The 17,463-nt window shown below is 57.7% G+C and overlaps 2 protein-coding genes across 3 annotated transcripts; both read right to left on the reverse strand.

Moving 5' to 3' along the window:
• Positions 1 to 861: 861 nt before the first annotated feature.
• Positions 862 to 8,292, reverse strand: NRIP2 (nuclear receptor interacting protein 2). Its single transcript, XM_074357426.1, has 6 exons — positions 7,308 to 8,292; positions 4,066 to 4,218; positions 2,927 to 3,009; positions 2,490 to 2,611; positions 2,199 to 2,251; positions 862 to 1,901 (listed from the first exon to the last, which is right to left on the reverse strand). The coding sequence occupies exons 1-6, from the start codon at positions 7,524 to 7,526 to the stop codon at positions 1,809 to 1,811; spliced, it is 723 nt and encodes a 240-aa protein (XP_074213527.1). The 5' UTR covers positions 7,527 to 8,292; the 3' UTR covers positions 862 to 1,808.
• TEX52 (testis expressed 52) lies at positions 4,082 to 17,462 on the reverse strand. 2 transcript variants are annotated; one of them, XM_074357424.1, is made up of 4 exons: positions 17,327 to 17,462; positions 15,742 to 16,292; positions 11,903 to 13,440; positions 4,082 to 4,218 (listed from the first exon to the last, which is right to left on the reverse strand). In XM_074357424.1, exons 1-3 carry the CDS (start codon positions 17,396 to 17,398, stop codon positions 13,152 to 13,154), a joined length of 912 nt encoding a protein of 303 aa, XP_074213525.1. In that variant the 5' UTR covers positions 17,399 to 17,462; the 3' UTR covers positions 4,082 to 4,218; positions 11,903 to 13,151. The 2 variants fall into 2 exon arrangements, with proteins under 2 accessions (XP_074213525.1, XP_074213526.1); XM_074357425.1 differs by lacking the exon at positions 4,082 to 4,218 and having other exon boundaries at positions 13,308 to 13,440; positions 13,781 to 16,292.
• Position 17,463: the final 1 nt, after the last annotated feature.

Here is a 17,463-nt window from a genome sequence, read left to right on the forward strand (position 1 = left end):
GCATTTTTTGGATCAGGGAGGCAGACTGAAGTAAGGTAGAAAACATCAGTATATTGCGCACAGGATGGGGAAGCACTGTTGCGTTCTGCTTGTTGGTGCGTGTGTGTACTGAGTGTGACTTAGAAGATGCTTTCTGCTGAGAGTTGTGTTTAGGGGAGCTTGAGGAGAGGGTAGAACTCGGCGGAGCACGTGCCTAGCATGCATGAGGTCCTGGGTCCAGTCCTCAGCACCTCTATTAAGTAAGTAAACTAATTATCTCCCCCCAAAAATAAATATAGAGGAGTTTGAAGGCATTGCTCTTGATTATACAGACCCCGAGCCAGATGGGTCAGCCCAGGGGAAGGTCCACAGTCACATTTCCTCCTGAAAGGGAGTCAGGACGGACTCCTTGTTCAGTGTCTGAGAAGCAGAGGACAGTGGCTTAGAGAAACAGGTGTTTATTCAAATAGAGAAGCAGAGAAGCGCTGAGCCGAGGCTTCCCTGGGCCTGGGGTCTGCAGCTGCAGAAGCGGCGAGAGGCAGAAGGGAGAGGAGCAGGGTGAGACCCAGGAGAGCAGAGGGCACAGCCCGGCAGGGAGGGGCCACGCGCTCTCACCCCTGTGCCAGTGAGCCCCTCGCCTGCCCGTGGGCACAGGGACTCCACTGAGAAAGGTAAGGCCCGGTGTCTCGGGGCCAACCCTGGCTCTTCTCTGATCTGATCTACTCCAGGTCCGAGGGCCCTGGTTCCCCAGCCAGGTTAGTTCCGCCACTGTCTCCATCTCCCCCTAATCTGTGATTAGAGAGATTCGAACCAGCCAGACGGAAATGCTCGGGGCCTTGGCCCCTTAAGGTCTGGGCTCTTCTCTTCACCTGCAGTAAAGGTCACAGAGCCTCCTTGTGTGTTTACTGGGCTCAAGGTGGGGGTGGAGGGGTGGGGAGAAAGCCACGGATGCCAGAGAAGACCAGCTGAAGCTGAGGAGCCCACAGAGAAGGAAGGGGTGGGTCTAATGAGGTGGAACGTCTAGAAATAAAGAGGAATACAGGTCAGGTTGGGTCTTGGTACTGACGATCCCACCATTCTGTTAGCCCTGGGGGGCGGCTCTTCACATGCACCCCAAAGTGCAGGGGCCCAGCGGCTGAGGAAGCAGGTGGAGGATGAGTATCTGGCGTAACTTAACGGTACATCCAGTGTTTGTGCGGGGTGATCAAATGACAACCGCTCCAGGTGTGCGCGGCCACAGAGAAGGCAGCTGGCGAAAGCCCTCGGCCTTTGGGCCTGAGTCCTCCACCGACTCCCTGCCGTGTGCGCTGACCCTTTCTGTCCCACTTGCCTGCGGGCCACCGTGCACAGATCAGAAAGGGGGCCCCAGCAGGGCCAGGGACCCGGGCAGTGAGGGGCGTCCAGTGGGGACGACCAGCCCCAGAAGGTGGCGTGAGCACGTGGGGTGAAGGCCTCAAGGGTGTTCGGGTGGATGGGGCAGGAGGGGACAGCCGCAGGCTGCAGCTGCGGACTCAGGCCACTCCTACCCTGCCCAGTGCCCAGCCCAGAACCAGCTCTGGCTCTGCTCTTCTTGGGAGGGGGTGAGACTGAACGGAAACCCGAACCCTGAGGTCACAGGCTGTCTCTAGAGACACTCCTCCCTGGGGGGTAGGGTGGGCGCTGAGAAGCAGGAGTGTGGCCAGCAGGGCAATGGGACAGCGGGGTCAGGGTGGTGACAAAAGGGACAGACACAGTAGTCCCCAGCTACCTGGCTCTAGCGATGCCCCATCCCCCTGACAGCTCTTCCCCTAAAGCAAGCAGCTTCCCCCTGGGGACCAGCCGGGCAGCGGTCACTGGCCAGGCTCTGGGTGCAGAGGCAGGAAAGGCAGCTCAGAGAAGGGGGCTCTCAGCCGCAGCACGCCGCGTTCCAGGTCGATGCAGCACTGCAGGGGGAGGTGCGCTTACTGGCGGTTAACCGCCTCCCCTTCCCACCCCCTGCTCCCTGTTCCTCCCCGTTTCCTTTCACCTGGACTGCTGTCTGTCTGGGAGGGACCCAGTTCTCCGTATCGGTTACTTGTGGGCAAATAAGGAACCTCCAAGGAAGTGAGAGTGAAATCCCACATCTCCAAGTCTCATCAGAGGCCAACCCGTGCATCCACACCTGTGTCTCCTCTATCTCTTTTTCCCAGCCCTCTGGGTCAGGTCCCCGGTGTGGCTGCCAGTGTAAGCATCCTCCTTACCTTGAGAGCGAGCAGAGTTTGCAGCCCAAGACAGAGTTCAGGACTCTCCACATCTGCAGGAACCATTTGAAAACAAGAAGCTGGAGGGTGCCCCCAGGTCACTGCTGTCCCGTCAGCCCTCGCCCCCTCTCTGCCCACCCCTCCCAGGCCTGAGAATCTTGAGGATGACGAGCACATCTTTGGGGACATTTCGTCTGGTGCTGGCAGGGGTGAGAGGCTCTGCCTTTGCCCCCCCAGGAGAGGAACGTAGGAGAGGTGGGACGCTGGGCTGCCAATGGGGAGAGGACTTACCCACCACCCGAGCGGAGCATGCCACAGTCTCCTGGCCTAGCTGTAGCTCCAGCTGCTCCACCTGGGCTGGGGGCCCAGGGGCCAGGTCCCCACCTGGGGCTTTTAGGGCCCTCTTCCCTAACCTGTGGTCAGGAAGCAAGGCTTGTGGCCACCACAGCCCCCACCCCCCACCCCCACCCCTCCAGCTAATGTCCCTCCCCACCACACTTGGGTTCTTAGCCAACTGCTGGTCCCACATGGGGTCTAAATCCTGTCTTCTCTGCCAGAGCCCCATCAATTCTTTTTTTTTTAAATAACAGCTTTATTGAGATACAGTTCATATACCATGAAAGTCACCCTTTTAAAGTATAAAACAGAGTTAGGAACCATCACTCTAATTTCAGAATATTTTCACCCCAAAAAGAAGCCCCGCATCCATGCTTTTGGGCCTCACTCACCCCAGGCGGCTGAGGCATCCCGCGGAGATCTGATTGTAGTCGGTGCCAGTGTCCACGGCCACCCTAAGCACCTGGTCCTGGCACTGAGAAAGGGGAGGGGGCACTCGGTGAGTCCCCGGGAGAATGGGCTGGGCGCTGGCTCTGTCACCTTTCCCAGCCCCTGATGAGTCCCTTTCAGAAGTGAGTGAAGAGAAGCAACTGACTCTTTAAAAGTGACGCTTACGGGACTCACGGTTGAGGCAGAGCTCGGTCAGATACCGAATCAGGAAAGGAAGTGGAGCCACACGAGGCGAGTGCCTGCGTCTGGGAAGGGTTCGACTGGAAGTGGAGGGGTGCTTGGGAGGCCCAGGGCCTCCAGTTAAGGGAGGATTAAGGGAACCGGATTGGGAATGAAGGAGGATGGGAAGGCGTGGTCCCCACTAGAACGTTAGATGCTGGTAGCAGAGGCTCACCCCTGCAGGCAAAGGAAGGCCAGTTGCTTCCTTTTAGATAAATACAGACGTTTTAGTTTGCACTTGGGTACCACAAACCATGTCATTTTCTCATTGCACTCGTTCGCTGAGCACCCGCTGTGCGGGGACCTGTTGTGGAAGGCTGCTCTCTAGGAGGGTGGGGGTGTGGTCACTGGTGCACGGGAGGGAGTTGTAAGGTCTGTGGGTTGTGAGTAAAGAGCCTGAGATGTTGAGAGGGAGGAAAGGCTCTTCCGCTAGGGAAGTCAGGAGAGCTTTCAAGGAGGAGGGGACATCTGAGGCTTGAAGGATCACGGAACGTGGACACAGGATGAAGGTCAGCAGGTGGAGGGGGCGCTGAGCAAAGACGGGCAGCGGGAGCCGGCTCGTGTCAGGAGGGGCTCTGTGTTGCCTGGGGGGTTGGACAGCTCCCGAGAGCACATGTACTTTCCTGGGAGGGGCTGCCTTACCCACCTGTGCATGCCCTTGTGTGTGGCACACACTCAACCTTTAAAGATTCTACTTGGATCAAGGGAAGGGAGTCGTGCAAAGGGAAGGCCCGTGAGGTAAGGAGTGAAAAAATTCCAGACCCAGGCTGGGGGTGGTGGTGCCTTAGCTCCCCGCTCTTCCCCCACTACCAGGCGGGAAGGAGAGTGGGTGAGGGGAGCCGGTCCCAGGAGGCTGTCTCACCTTGCAGTTGACCAGAAGAGCTGGCCTCTCTGTCTTGCTGGTCCTCCTCCTGCCCTCCTGGCCGTGAATCAGGGCCTGCACCAGGGGAGACTCCCCCTGAGCATGACTCTGGGTCCCCTCCACCAGGCGTCTCTGGATCACACTGTGTGGCTGCTGGCTCCATCAGAAAGCAATGAAGATGCTAAGCGCAGGTGTGCAGGCTGCTCATTCCGCCCCCCTCCCCCGACCCCGCACAAATCGCAGGCTCTTCTCCCCAGCCCTGCCCAGTCTGGAGTTTCTTGGGAGCGAGATTCCCCGAGGATCCCAGCAGTCAGACCGTTACAGCCGAGTGAACCCCAGTATCAAATCGTGCTGTTTTTCCGGGACCCCAATAGATAGCTCAGCAATGGAGAAATGGTCTGTCTAGGTTAGACTGACCTATTGGCTGGCGGGACATTTCAGGCACTAGTATTATGAGGGGAGGTGTGAGGAATTCTGTCTCGGGTCTACAACACATATTTCTGGGGACACACTTTCTTTTTTTCTTCTTCGGACCCCACCCTTCTGTGGGGTGCAGATCCCAGGGTTAATGATGTGATGAAAAGAAGTCAAAGTAACAGGAACAAACAATAAAGGAAAAAAGTCCAAGTTTCCTAAACTAAGAAGTCGGGAGTCACCCGCAGTTTCCTCCCCCCGCAGACCCCCCAGCCCTGTCCAGCCACTTCCTGAATTCCACCAGTTTCACCTCCTGTGGTAATAGTCCTCCCGCCCCTTTCTGTCACTGCTCTGTTCTCACGTCAGCACAGCTCTCCTGGGTCCCCAGACACCTCCTAAGTACATAAGAACCCGCCTCTCAAATCCACCTGCTCAAAGCAAGTGAGTCCCTAAAATTCTTTGGACTCTAAGTGCAGCGCTCAAATCAGCACCTTCAGTGTCACTTGAAGGCCTGTTAGCAGTGCAATTCGTGACCTACTGAACCAGAAGCTTGCTTAGCAAGAGGCCCCGATGGCCCGGGTGCACGCTGAAGTTTGAGGAGCACAAAGAAACACTCCGAACTACGGCGGTCTCTCCCCTGCTTAAAATGCATCAGAGCCCCACCTCCCCACCTTGCTTACCTGGTGGTGACAGCCCAGGTGACCTGACCACTGCACATCTGCCCCAGCGCCCCTGCTCGCTCTGCCCGGCCCAGGCTGCCCTTCGCCTCCACGCCTCTGCCCCTGCTCACCCCTCCTCCTGAAGCCTCTTCTCACCCTTCTCCAGGCCTGACTGGGTGACTGGCTCAACACACTTGTTCAGGGTCTGCTCTTTATTTGGAGAGAGGTTTTTCTTTTAAGTCTGACAGTCCAGGTTCATGCTGGGAGTGCCTCGTCCAGGAAGCCCGCTCTGACCTCTTTGCCCTCTTCCCTCCACACACCAGCAGGGCAGCATCCCATTCATCTCTTGGCCGCCTTTGCCCTGCTTCCCACAGATATAATCTGCCCTTGAGGTCAGGTCTGCACCTCATCCCTCTTTCTATCCCAGGGCTCGGCTCGGCTTTATAGTAGGCACTCAATACATGCTTACTGAACAGTGACTGTTTCCCCCTGGCCTCCACGCATGCTTCCCCACCTGCCCTCTCTCCTTGGGAGCCTGGGATTGTTTTTCTACCCTTGGCTTAATGAGGCCCTTGAGGCTGCCAGCAGGGGATCCAGCTCTGGGAAAAGGGCAGTGAGCTCTGTGGTTCCCAGCTCTCCTCCCACCTTTCCCACGAAGGATGTAGGCTCAGACCCAGCCCCCCCCGACCCCCCCCCCCAACACACACACTCTGCAGTTTGCCCCAGAGCTGTCCCAGGGACGGGGACTTGGCTCCTCCCAACTGCTGTGTCCTCACTCCCTAAGCCACATAAGGTGACTACCGGAGTTGGGAGAGCTCAGGGGATGGCAGTGTTGATAGAGCATCTTCCCCAGGGCCACACAGACATAGGATGGGCCCAGGAGGGTGGAGGCTGTAATTTCCTAGCCACTGAAAGCCAAGGAACCTGCTTCCCAGATCCGTCATTTTCTCAGCTGTGCTGGCTGTTTGCAAGGAGGTTCTCTGAATTGAGATCTCATTCTGGTCACTTTTCCCCTTGGTGGGGGGCTGCTGGGTGTGTGTGGGGGGGTGGTTCCTGGGACGAATAAGGAAAGGCAGGGCTGGTTCAGGAAGGCAGTGAGGGGCTGCATCTGGCTCCAGGTTTCCAGGGAGAGGGCCTGCAGGAGTGGCCGAGGCTCCCGGAAATGGTTCATGCCTCTTAGGTTTCAGGAGTCCCTCCTCTCAGACCCCTGACCAGGAGATGAAGGAGGGAGTTGGGTGCTCCCAAACCTTCCTGCCAAAGCCTGGCTCCTTGCCTGAGCCAGAGGCCAGAGCCATTCCACCTTCTCGGGACCCTGAGGAGCTTACTTTCTCAGGCCAAATGGAATAGAAGCTGGAGGAGTAACTGTCTTTAGACGGTGCTTCCTGTTAGCCAGGCACCGTTCTGAGTCCTTTCCAGGAATCAGCTCCTGCACCCCACAGCAGCCCTACGAGGCAGATGCTGTTCATTTTATCCTCATGTAACAGATGAAGAAACCGAGGCTCAGAGACAGAGTTGCATTGTTTCCCACGTTGCTAAAGGCCAGAGCCAGGGTCTGAGCCCAAGCACCCTGGCTCCGAAGCAGCCACCTCTCAGCCCCTCCCTCTCTCCATGGGGAATGAGTAAACGCAGCTGCCCCCAACCCACCCACCCCTCAGCGGCTGTGGCTGCTGCAGGGGGATGAGGGAAAGGAGCTGGAAGGGCCCCTGCCCCCGGGAGGGAAGGCGCTCCGGGGCCCTCAGGAGGCCCAGCGCCCCAGGCGGGAGCCAGGTGAGACCCTGGGTTCTGGCAAGGACGAGGGGGAAAGCAATCAACACCCAGACCTTGTGTTTGGGGACCTGTGGTTTGGGGCAGAGGGAAGCCGCAACCCTAAACTGGCCAGTCCTCCAGGCTGCTCTGCTCCAGGAGGCTCCCAGTCCCCGGAAGCCTCGGCTCTAACCAGCACAGACAAGCCTTGGGCTCTCTGGGGGAGCTGAGCAATGAGAAAGGGTCCGCCAGAGCCACCAAGCCGAGGGAGCAGCCCCTGTGAGGAGCTTGGCCATGGCCAAGGTGAGCCCTCCAGGAGGGACTGGGCAGGGAGGTGGGTGTGCAGGCTTGGGGTCTGCACCTTCCTGGGGGAGGAGGTGGGGGGACCCGAGCTTCCCAGGGGTTGGGGGGAGAGGGCTGCCTCACCCAGTCCTTGGAGGTGCCGAGCCTCTTGAGGCTGTCCAGGGGGAGCAGGTCGGCCGAGTCCTTGTGCAGGAACTGGGTGGCCTGTCTGAGCCGGCGCTGCTGGCTCAGCTGGGCTCGGCCCCGCAGCTCTGCCTCCCGTCCCCCGCTCCCGGAGTCTCCCTCCTCCCTCGGGGCCTCCGGCCTGGTGCTCATGGCCCCTGCGGTGGTCCTCCCCTCCATCCTCTCTGCCTCCCTTCCCCAGCTGCAGCTCTCAACCAGGGGGTCTCAGGCGGCGGTGGGAAGAGAAGAGGAAATAAATAAGTAAGATGCAGGAGCAGCCGCGTCAGACACCAGTTTCCAGAGATCGCAGCAGAGGGAGCAGGGCTCCGGCTGGAAAAACCCAGCGCTGGAGGAGAGGGAGGGCCGGCGGGCTCTGTGGCGTCTCCTGACGGGGTCCTGGCAGGAGTGGGCGGTGGCAGCGCTGTGTGTGTGTGTGTGTGTGTGTGTGTGTGTGTGTGTGTGTGTGTGTGTGTAGTGTGTGTATGCGGGGGTGTGCCGGCAGCTGTAAACTGTCAGGATGTCCGTGCCAGGTTGTCTGAAAGGAGGTGTGTGTCAGTGCGCGGGGGCGGCAGCCTGCGTGCCTGGGGCATGTGTGGGATGCAGGAGTGTGTGTGTGTGTGTGTGTGTGCGCGTGTGTGCGTGCGCACACCCTCCCAGTCTCCCGGGTTGCCCCACTGTGTCCACCTGGGGTGCTCTTCAGCCCCAGGCTTGGGGTACAGGCCAATACTAGGTTCAAAACAGAGAAGGGCAGCCTCACATCTTCTCCCTCAACAGGAGGGCCTCCCCCTTTCTGGGCCTCAGCCTTTCAGTGTCCTTAGCTCATTTATTCTGGGTTCTGGATTCCAGGGGGCCAGAGCAGCTCTGAATCTCCCCACAAGTAGGGCCCAAGCTTCCCCCTCTCCTTTATGTAAGGCTCCTGGAGTCCTGGTGCTTAAAAAATATGAAAATTCAAACATACAGATTACAGTTACCAAAGGGGAAAGCGTTGGGGAGGGATAAATTATGAGTTTAGGATTAGCAGATAGAAACTACTATGTACAGAATAGATAAACAACAAGGTCCTGCTGTAGAGCACAGGGAACTATATTCAGTATCTTGTAAGAACCTGTAATGGAAAAGAATCTGAAAAAGAATATATATGTATGTGTATAACTGAATCACTCTGCTGTACATCAGAAACTGACACAACATTGTAAATCAACTCTACTTCAGTAAGAAAGAAAGTGGAGGAGGGAGGGAGGGAGGAAGGAGGGAAGGGAGGGAGGGAGGAAGGGAGAGACCAGTCCTGCCAACACCTTGATCTTGGACGTCTAATTCTAGATGTTGGACTGTCCAGGGTAAAGGGCATTGTGTCCTGCTGTGGAGAGAACAGAGCAACTCGTCCACCCCAGGACAGAACCCTTTTCCTTGCTCCCTTGGGCGGTGCTCTTCCCGCCAGGGGAAACAAGTCATCAAACCCTGCATCTGACAGATGGGGGATCAGGGTTCCCTCTACTGAAAGGGAGCACAGAGCACTGCTGGGTGGGTTCTAGGAATTGCCGGGGAGGGCAACAGGGAAGGCTGGGAGGCATCCAGAAGGTAAGGCTCTCCTGACCTTCACCCTCATAGGTCCTCAGGCCTTCTAGAGAACTTTCTGCCTTTAGGTAAAACCAGGCCACACCTTGGATCTGCCATTGGGTGTTGACAGTCTTTAGCAATTTCAGGCTCAGGCTGAGGGCTACAGTAGCCACTGGCCACAAGTGCTGACTGAGCACCGCAGACGTGGCAGGTTTGAACTGAGACATGCTGTAAGTGTGAAATACACACTTGATTGTGAAAATAATCCCAAAAAACAGTTTGAACTATCTCATTCATTATTTTTATGTTGATTATAGTATTTTAATATTTATAATATTTTGGATCTGTTGGGTTAAATAAATCATGTTATAAAAATTAACATCACCTGCTTCTTTTTGCCTTTTTAATATGGCAACTAAAACTTTTGAAGTTACATGTATGGCTCCATTATATTTCTGTTGGATTGCACTGATCTAAATAGATTCATAGCTTGTTCCCTGGGACCTGGCATAATCGACTCCAGCCTCTCTTCACTTTATCAGGAAGTTCTTCCTGATATCTAACCTAAATCCCTGTAGCTGTATTCAGAATCCCTGCCCTCTTGTCCAATTCTCAGTAGAGATGGAAGTGAATACGGTCCCACCTTCCTCGGGATAACCTTTCATGCCTTTAAATATCTTTACACGTTTCCAGAAGAAAGAGGCTGAACAGTGCCGTTCTCATCGCTGATGTCAGGGATCGGGTGGAGGGTTCATTTGGCACTGGGAAATCGTCTGGTCAAAGGCCCTGCCACATAAGGACATTCCCAGAATATTCTTCAGAGTGGGCTATTCAGAGCTAAACAAACAGCTCCCCTGAGCCTGTGGAGGGTGAGGGCAGCCAGCGCTATTTCAGGCTTTCTCCTCTGGCCCCGTCAGATCTGCTGAAGACAGGAATGAAGCTGTTTTCCAGAATTCTCCTGTCCAGCAAGGCTCCCAGAAGGCCTGTGCCAGTCTTGAAATGTATCACACTACCTCGGCCCTCAAAAGGCTAGATCTTCTAAAGACCACCAGGCTGGGGCCACCCTCTACATTTGATTTTCTTCTATTTCATGGACAACAAGACCAAGGCACAGACAGGTGGAGTGTTTGCCTCTGTGGATGAAAGCAGGCTGAGCACAGGATATCGGCCTCAGACAGGCCCAGTCAGGCGCTCCAGCTCCATCACCTGCTGGCTGGGTGACTGCGTGAGGTGTTGGACCTTTGGAATCCACTTCCTCACCCGTAAAACTGAAACAATGTGCAATCTGGTGGGAGGGTCCGGGGGTAGAGTTCATGCTTAGCATGCACGAGGTCCTGGGTTCAAGTCCCAGTACCCCCATTAAATAAATAAATACATAAATTGACATAATTACCTCCCTCCCTGCTAAAAAAATTCCCAAAAAAAAAAAAAACCTTTAAAAAAAAAAAAAGGAAGAAGCCACCGACTGTTGTCCTGGAAGCCTGTGGTGCTGACTAGGGTCAGTGGTCAGTGGCCGCCCAGTGGAAGCCATACTGGGCTTAGGGAAGCCACACTTCAGAGCTCCCACCTGGAATGTGAGCAGCGCCAGGAGGCAGCAGCTTCGTCTTACAGGCGGGCCTTTGGGAGGCCCTGCCCCAGGACCTGCAGCGAGTGTGTCGGCTTGAGACGAACATGAGCTGGGCAGCTCTGGGAATAGTCGCAGAAATCACTACATGTAATGGGCAATGGGCAATGGCAGCTATTTCTATTGGGTGAGGAGGTGTATGTGGCTGAGGGGACGGCACGACCAGGGGAGGCTCAGAGGTGGAAGAGAAGCAGGAAGGCCAAGGGCTCGAGCAAGTGGGTCAGCGGGGAGTGGAAACCAGAGGCCAGCAGGGCCCGGGGAGGGCAGAGGTGAATCCGGGCGGCCTGGGCCCCAGGGAGGGACCTGGGCAGAGGATCATGGCTCTGACTCAGGGAGCAGTGGTAAGTCCCGGCAATTAGAGGGGACCACCCTGCAGACAGCCAGATGAGATGCATGACTGGCTGGCCCTGCACCTCCCCTAGGGGCTTCCAGACCCCGGCTTACAGCCTCACCAGCCCCTGCCCTTCCTCAGGCCCCAGCCGCTCAGGAACCTAACCTGGCCTCAGCCACCGACGGGTGAGACCAAGCCTGCTGAGGTAGAGGGAGGTTAAGGAGGGGAGGGGAGGACCCAGAAGCAACCCTCAAGCCTCTGTGCTGGGATCCGGGAGGCTGGCCTGGGTGGGCAAGGCGGGCGTCTGTGCTTGCCTCTCTGCCCTCCCAGATCCAGGCCAGAGAGTGGGAGGATTTCTCTGAAGATTCCAATGACCTCCTCCCTCCCACCCCCCAACCCCAAACTTCATATTAACCCTCTTAGTATCCCCTGGGCTTCTCTTGGCGCGCGTGATGAGACCCAGGCATGACGGGCGGGATGACAGCACATGCCCTGGAGTCCTGGCTGCACCAGGATGGCAGAGACGGCCTGGCTCCATGGCCTGGAGCAGATCACCACTCCAGGGGGCTCAGTCACCATTCAAACACTGGCTTCCCAGCGGCCTGCCCCGCTCTGCCCTGCTGGGACCCGAGGAAAGGACCCCCTCCTTCCCACTGTCATCCCCAACCCAGCGTGGGGAGAATGGGCGTGTTCCAGCGTCACCCCCAGCCGGAGCTTTCGGGAGACTCTCCTGCACCCCTCCGCTCCGGGCCTCCCCACCGGCCCCCAAGCCGTGGGGAGAAGGACCGTAGCACAGAATTGTAGATTCGGGACTAGAAGGAACTTTGGAAACTCTCTATACATACCCTATTTACTCTATTTTTAATTGAGATGCAATTCACATGAAACTGACCACCAGTAAAGTGTACAATCCAGTGGTGTTTTGTTGTGCGACCACCAGGTCTATCTAGTTCTAGACTATTCGCGTCACCGCAAGAGAAAACCCAGCGCCATGAGGCAGCCAGTGCCGACGATGCCCCCAGCACCTGGCCACCACTGACTCACCAGTTCACCTTCTGTCTCCACGGATTCGCCTGCTCTGGATGAGTCACAGAAACGGATCACACGATTCGCAGCTTTTTGTGTCCCGTGTCTTCCACTAGAAGTGTATTCCTTTTTCCCGTGGGTGAAGATGGACAGCTGCGTTTAGGGCGGGCCTACCCTGGGCCGGGCACTTTGCAGCTACTTCACCTGCTTCTTTCACTTATTCCTCTTCTTTATGCCCCAGGGGCTCCCACGGTGCAGATGAGGACAGGGAGGGACGACCTTCCCATGGGGCACAACTAATTCGCAGTTAAACCAGGACTGGAACCTGGTGGTGGTGAGTCCCAGGTGATTCTTGCAGGGCTTGAGAAAGCGGGCAAAGAAGGCAATGGGCCAAGGCCAGGAGAAGCCCAGCAGTGGCTGTGATGGGGCGGGGGAGGGGAGGCGGGCCCCGGCCACTGCTCCCTGTCTGGACACGCCCCACTGCCCCTCCCCTGGACTCTCCACCCCAGCTGGACAGCACCCTTCTGACCCCTGAGGCTTGCCTGCCTCCATCTGAGGCCACGTGTCTCTGGTCCCTCTGCCACCAAGGCTGAGGCCTCTGGGGTCATCAGTCGCACAGGGCCCATGCCCCAAGATGATGCTGTGACTTTTACCTTGAGTCCCACTTTGTTCTCCTGTCCCCTCCACCGAGGCCTAGTGGCCTCTCTCAGACCTGATGCCCCATCCTCTAGCACAGCCTGGGCCTGAACTCTGCTCCCCCAAGCCCCATTGGGGTTGCTTCTGGTCTTTGTCTGGACATCAAATGGCCCAGAGAAGGGTGGAATAGAGGTTATTTTTGCCTAAAAAGCTTCCTGTGTTCTGAGCATCTCAGTCTTGCTCCAAATGGGTTACGAGAGCAGAGGTGACTTTGTCTTGACCACGTTTCTTCCAGCGCCTCCCCCACCCCAACCCTGCACCCCTTCTCCCTCCCCACACCTCGTCTGTCCCTGGGAGCTGGATCCCCATGCCCTCCCTGCTGGACCCACCACTCTTAGTCCTCCCGCCTGCCATGAGAGGGTCCTCCAAGGAAGACAGAACAACTGAGGCTGTCAGCAGCGTCTCTGGGAGCCTGGGGTACACATGAAGTTGGGGGCATGGTGGACAGGCTCTGTTCCCCAGAAGGCAGAGTCCTGCAGCCCGCAGAGGCTTCCTGCTGGAGGTGCATCGGGGAGAACACTGGAGCCCAGGGGTCGTGCCCGCCGCAGCCCTCCATCGGCTGGAGGCTCTCCTAGACGTGCCCAGGTCTCCTCTTTCCTGTGCAAGTCCTGCCAGGCTGGGCCCTGGAGAGATGGCGGAGGGGCAAGGCCACCTGGTCCTGGAGCAGGGTTTGGTAACTCCTCACTAGGTCCCGGCTCAGAGGCGCACTGGGCAGCAAGGCCAGCGTGAGCGCCTTCTCCTGGTAATGAGGCAGTGGGTTGGGGCAGGGCCAGCTCCTGGCAAGGTCACTGGGGAGTGGGTTGGGTATGAGCTGGAGGCCCCGGGGCTCACAATTTCCTCCAGCTGAGATGTGCCGGTACCTGTAGGGGGTGAGGGATGGAGAGGATGGAGAGGTCAAAGGAGATACCCAGGTGTCAGGGGAGGGAAGGGGAGGAGATGCTGCCTTCCAGCAGCTGTGAGCCATCAGGCTGTGGGGACCCCCAGCTCTCCCCCTGCCGGGACATTGACCCATGCCCCATGGCCTGCACCCTGTGGGTGTGTCTTGGTGTTAGGCTGGTGAGACTGTTGTTTGGCTTTTGGACCGTCCTTTGGACATGTGGTCTGTAAGGGAATCCCCCAGATTCTAGCTGTCCCCCAAGCCCCACCTCCTCCACCAACACGGCGCTCCTTCTCCCCACAGTGAACGCAATGAACCCAGACCTCTTCCCGCTCTGAACTGCCGCCTTCTGACTGGTTGACAGTTCCCCTTTCTGCAGACCGTCAGTATTTAGTTAAACAGTGGGACGTTCGCTTTTTACAGAACAGAGGTGAACAGTGGCAAATTCTCTGTGATTCAGTGGCTTTGCCCTGGCTCAGCAGATCTCCACTCCAGGTGCTGACTTTGGTTTCCATCAGAGGTTCTCAGGCGTGGCTGCACTTTAGAATCATCCAGAGGGGCTTTTTACAAACACCAGTGCCCAGCTGCCCCCCAGGCAAGGTAAGTCAGACTCTCCTGGGTGGAGCTCAAATGTCAACATTTTTATAAAGAGGCCTGGGTGATTCTAATGTCCCCCCAGAGTGGGGAGCGGCGGGGTTTGCTTATACAGCTTCTATTTCCCCGAAGGACCATGAGCATCTTGAAGCCTCAGCCTCGTCTGGTCCTCCGGGTCTCTTGCTCAGAACGCGCATCTCACTGATGGGGGTGGGTTTCTTCTAAGCCCTGAGAGCTGCTCTGAAGGGGCAGCGGGGCGGGGTGGGCCTCTTCTTGCACTCTTCCTTGCTCCCACCTGGTTAACTTTACACACCCTTCAAGGGCCAGCTCAAAGCCTGCCTCCTCCGTCCACAGCAGAACCATGTCTGAGACTCATTCCTTCCTCTCCACTCCCAGGCGGGGCTGCAGCTGCAACCAGGGAGACGGGGTCCTTCTCTCACGGGGACGATATACTGAGCCCCTTCTCCGTGTAGGCACCATGCCTTTGGTCTCCCGACAACCTTGCAGGGTACCAGGTACATCTCCAAGACACACCTGAGGAGAGTGAGGCCCAAGGGATCTGAGGCTGCGGTCGTGCAGCACATGGGAGCTGGTACAGATCCCCGCCGAGATCTGCTCGACTCCAGGGCCAGGCTGCCTCCACCATCACACACTGACTGTGCGCCAAGCAGGCTGCCAAGCTCTTTTTGTGGATGGTGACTGTGTTTCTCTCCTCCTGCCTTTATATTAGCAGTGGCTGTGCACTTGTCTGATTCCCTAGTCGGACAGGAGGGGACAGGGAGCATGGTGGTCAAGAATGCAGGCCTGGAGCTGTGCTCCCTGTGTTCGAATCCCAGCCCTGCCACTTACTGGCTGTGCAAACTTGGGCAAGATACTTGACCTCTCTGTGTTTCAGATGCCCCATCTCAAACAGCCTCTTCACGCTCCTGCTTCTGCTCACACTGGCCAGTCCTCCAGCCTCTCCTGTCGGCCTTTCTGAAGCCTTACCTCCTTCCCAGCCTTCATGTGATCTCTTCACGATGGCCTCCGGGGGGAGCTCCAGCCTATGCCTACCCCTCCCTCTTCTGAATTTCTGTGATAATGTCTGCTTCTTGTGCAGGGATTTCATGGGTCCATTCCCCCTGCTCTACGTTCACCCACTGAGGCAGGCACGACATCTCCCCTCCCCTTCTATCAAGCATGGAACTGAGTCTGAAAAAACTAAGCAATTGGTCAAAGGGACACAGCCTGGACTTTAATCCAAGCCCCTGCCTCCAGCTCTCGGCTCCTTCTGTCAATAACTGACATCCTTATGACACCCACTGTCCGTCCCACACTCTGGGCACTGAGCATGCGTGGGCTTGTGTTGGTAGCTGTCTTTTCACGCGTGTCTAGGTGTCTGCCTTTTGCCAGCTCCTGGCGGGCAAGGACTGAATACACTTCTCTGTATCCCTGGAGCCTAGCAGGTGTTTTAAGTACACAGTTGTATCCCCTAGATTTTAGCTAAAAAAATCAAGCCTTTTTCCCTTGGAGGTCCTTCCCTGGCCTCCACGCCTTCTCTCATCTCCATCCAGACAGAGTTTAATTTTCAAATGACCAGAGGAGGGCAGGTTAGAGGGCCAGCTGGACATCAGAAAGAGCAATCAGAGAGAGTGAAGGGTGCCTGGGTGGGAGGGTGGGGTGGGCTCCCCGAGAAAGAAGCTCTTCTTACTTCTGGAAGGTCTTTGGGGGCAGGATGTTGCCATTGGCATCGAGGGGAGGCGCCCTTGCCTCACTCCTCAGCTTGAGTTTCTCCACCTCCCTCAGCTCCTTCACCGTCCAGAGCATCACCTGGGTCTTCCTGTTTGGGTCCAGGAAAATAGGGGTGGAGCCGATGAAGGTCACAAAGCTGTTCTGGCCCATCCAGGAGGGAGGGGGCACGGGGGCCTCCGCTGGGGGGCGGCCGTGGGCCCTGGCGTCCGTCAGCCAGCGCCAGACGCTGCTGTCGTAGGGCCTGTCCGGCCTGGTGCGGAAGGCGGCGGGCAGGCGCCCCGCGTCCAGCCAGGTGTGGAAGCCCCAGGAGTGCGGGGCCTCGTCCCCGCACGGGGAGGCCGTTCGCTGGCGCACCTTGGCCTTCATCTCCGTGCGGGCGGGCAGCTCCGGGGCCAGCTGGCGGCGGGCTTGGGATGTGAAGCCGGGCGGCTCGCAGGGCGCGAGGGGCAGGAGGAGCTCGCGCCGGGCCCTCGTGCGGCGGGGCGGGAGGGGCTCGCGGGCGCGGACCATCTAGGGAGAGACAAGGGAGCCTGCGGTGCTCTGCCCCCCCTCCCGGAGAAGCCGCGCTGCCGCCTCCCCCAGGCCCGGATTCCCGGGGTCTCGGCGGGGCGGGGCGGCCCGGCGGAGCCGCTTCCCTCCTGCCCGGCGCTCGGGTCAGCGCTCACCGCCGCCCTGCGGGACCCTCGGGGTTCTCACCTGCTGGTCTCTTTCCAGCTGTCAGGCTGCGGTTCGGACCTCCCCCGCTCTTTCCTCAGCTCAGTGTCCCCCTCCTCACTCCGCCCCCATCCCTGCCCCGGGTCTGGTGCTCCTCCCCGCACGTGGGGCCTGAGGAAATGTGAGGGGGAAAGGCTCTCAGCCGGCCGAGGGTAGAAGGGAAATCTTTCTCCAGAGAACGGGGCCGGCGCTTTTCTGTCCCAGGGCCCCTATAACTTGCTTTTCTGGCCTGAGTGCATCTCCCCCATCACTGTCTCGTTAAGATACGAGCAAGTGCAGAAAGCTCCTGGGATGGAATGTCGGCTCCTTCCATTTCTGGCGCCCCCTCCCCGTGAAATAAACAGTGGAAAATGTGTATTTGACATTTCGCCAAATATTTATCCACATCTCATTTAACCCTCACAACCTGCGTGCAAGCATGGTTGTTGCTCCAACTCAAAGACGCAGAAGGCAAGAGGGCGGATGAATCTCCCGCGGTGCGCGGTGCTGCGTGCGGAAGCAGCAGGCCTGGGACCAGCCATGTGCACGTCTAAACCTCTCTCCCCTGCTCCTAGGACTTTTCTGACGCCCCCAAACTCACCTGTTTCTTGGGCCCCATCCCCTGTCAGTTCTAAACGAGCACTCTGGGGGCAGGTCTGGGAGATGTTAACCAGACGTCATCTCTCCTCTGTCCTGAGCTCCGTGTCACAAGATTCCAGGACCAAGAGAGGAAGACGGCAGACGGTTCCCGGGCCGGGGCGCTGCAGCCCAGGGGAAAGCATGGCCCACCTGGAGCGGGGGCAGCCCCTCACCCAGCGGGGTGCAGAGATGCAGCCCTGGCCCCTCCCTACCTTCAGAAAAGGTTCCCTGACGCGGGATGGGTTACTCTGCCCTGAGGGTGACCTCTGCACGTTGCTGGCCATTCTTCTGGGTCTGACAACCAGGAGGGGCAGCTCTGGAGAAAGTCCTTCTTGGCAGCATTGTTTGC

This window comes from Camelus bactrianus, chromosome 34 (genome assembly GCF_048773025.1).
Source record: "Camelus bactrianus isolate YW-2024 breed Bactrian camel chromosome 34, ASM4877302v1, whole genome shotgun sequence".
Lineage (NCBI taxonomy): Eukaryota > Metazoa > Chordata > Mammalia > Artiodactyla > Camelidae > Camelus > Camelus bactrianus.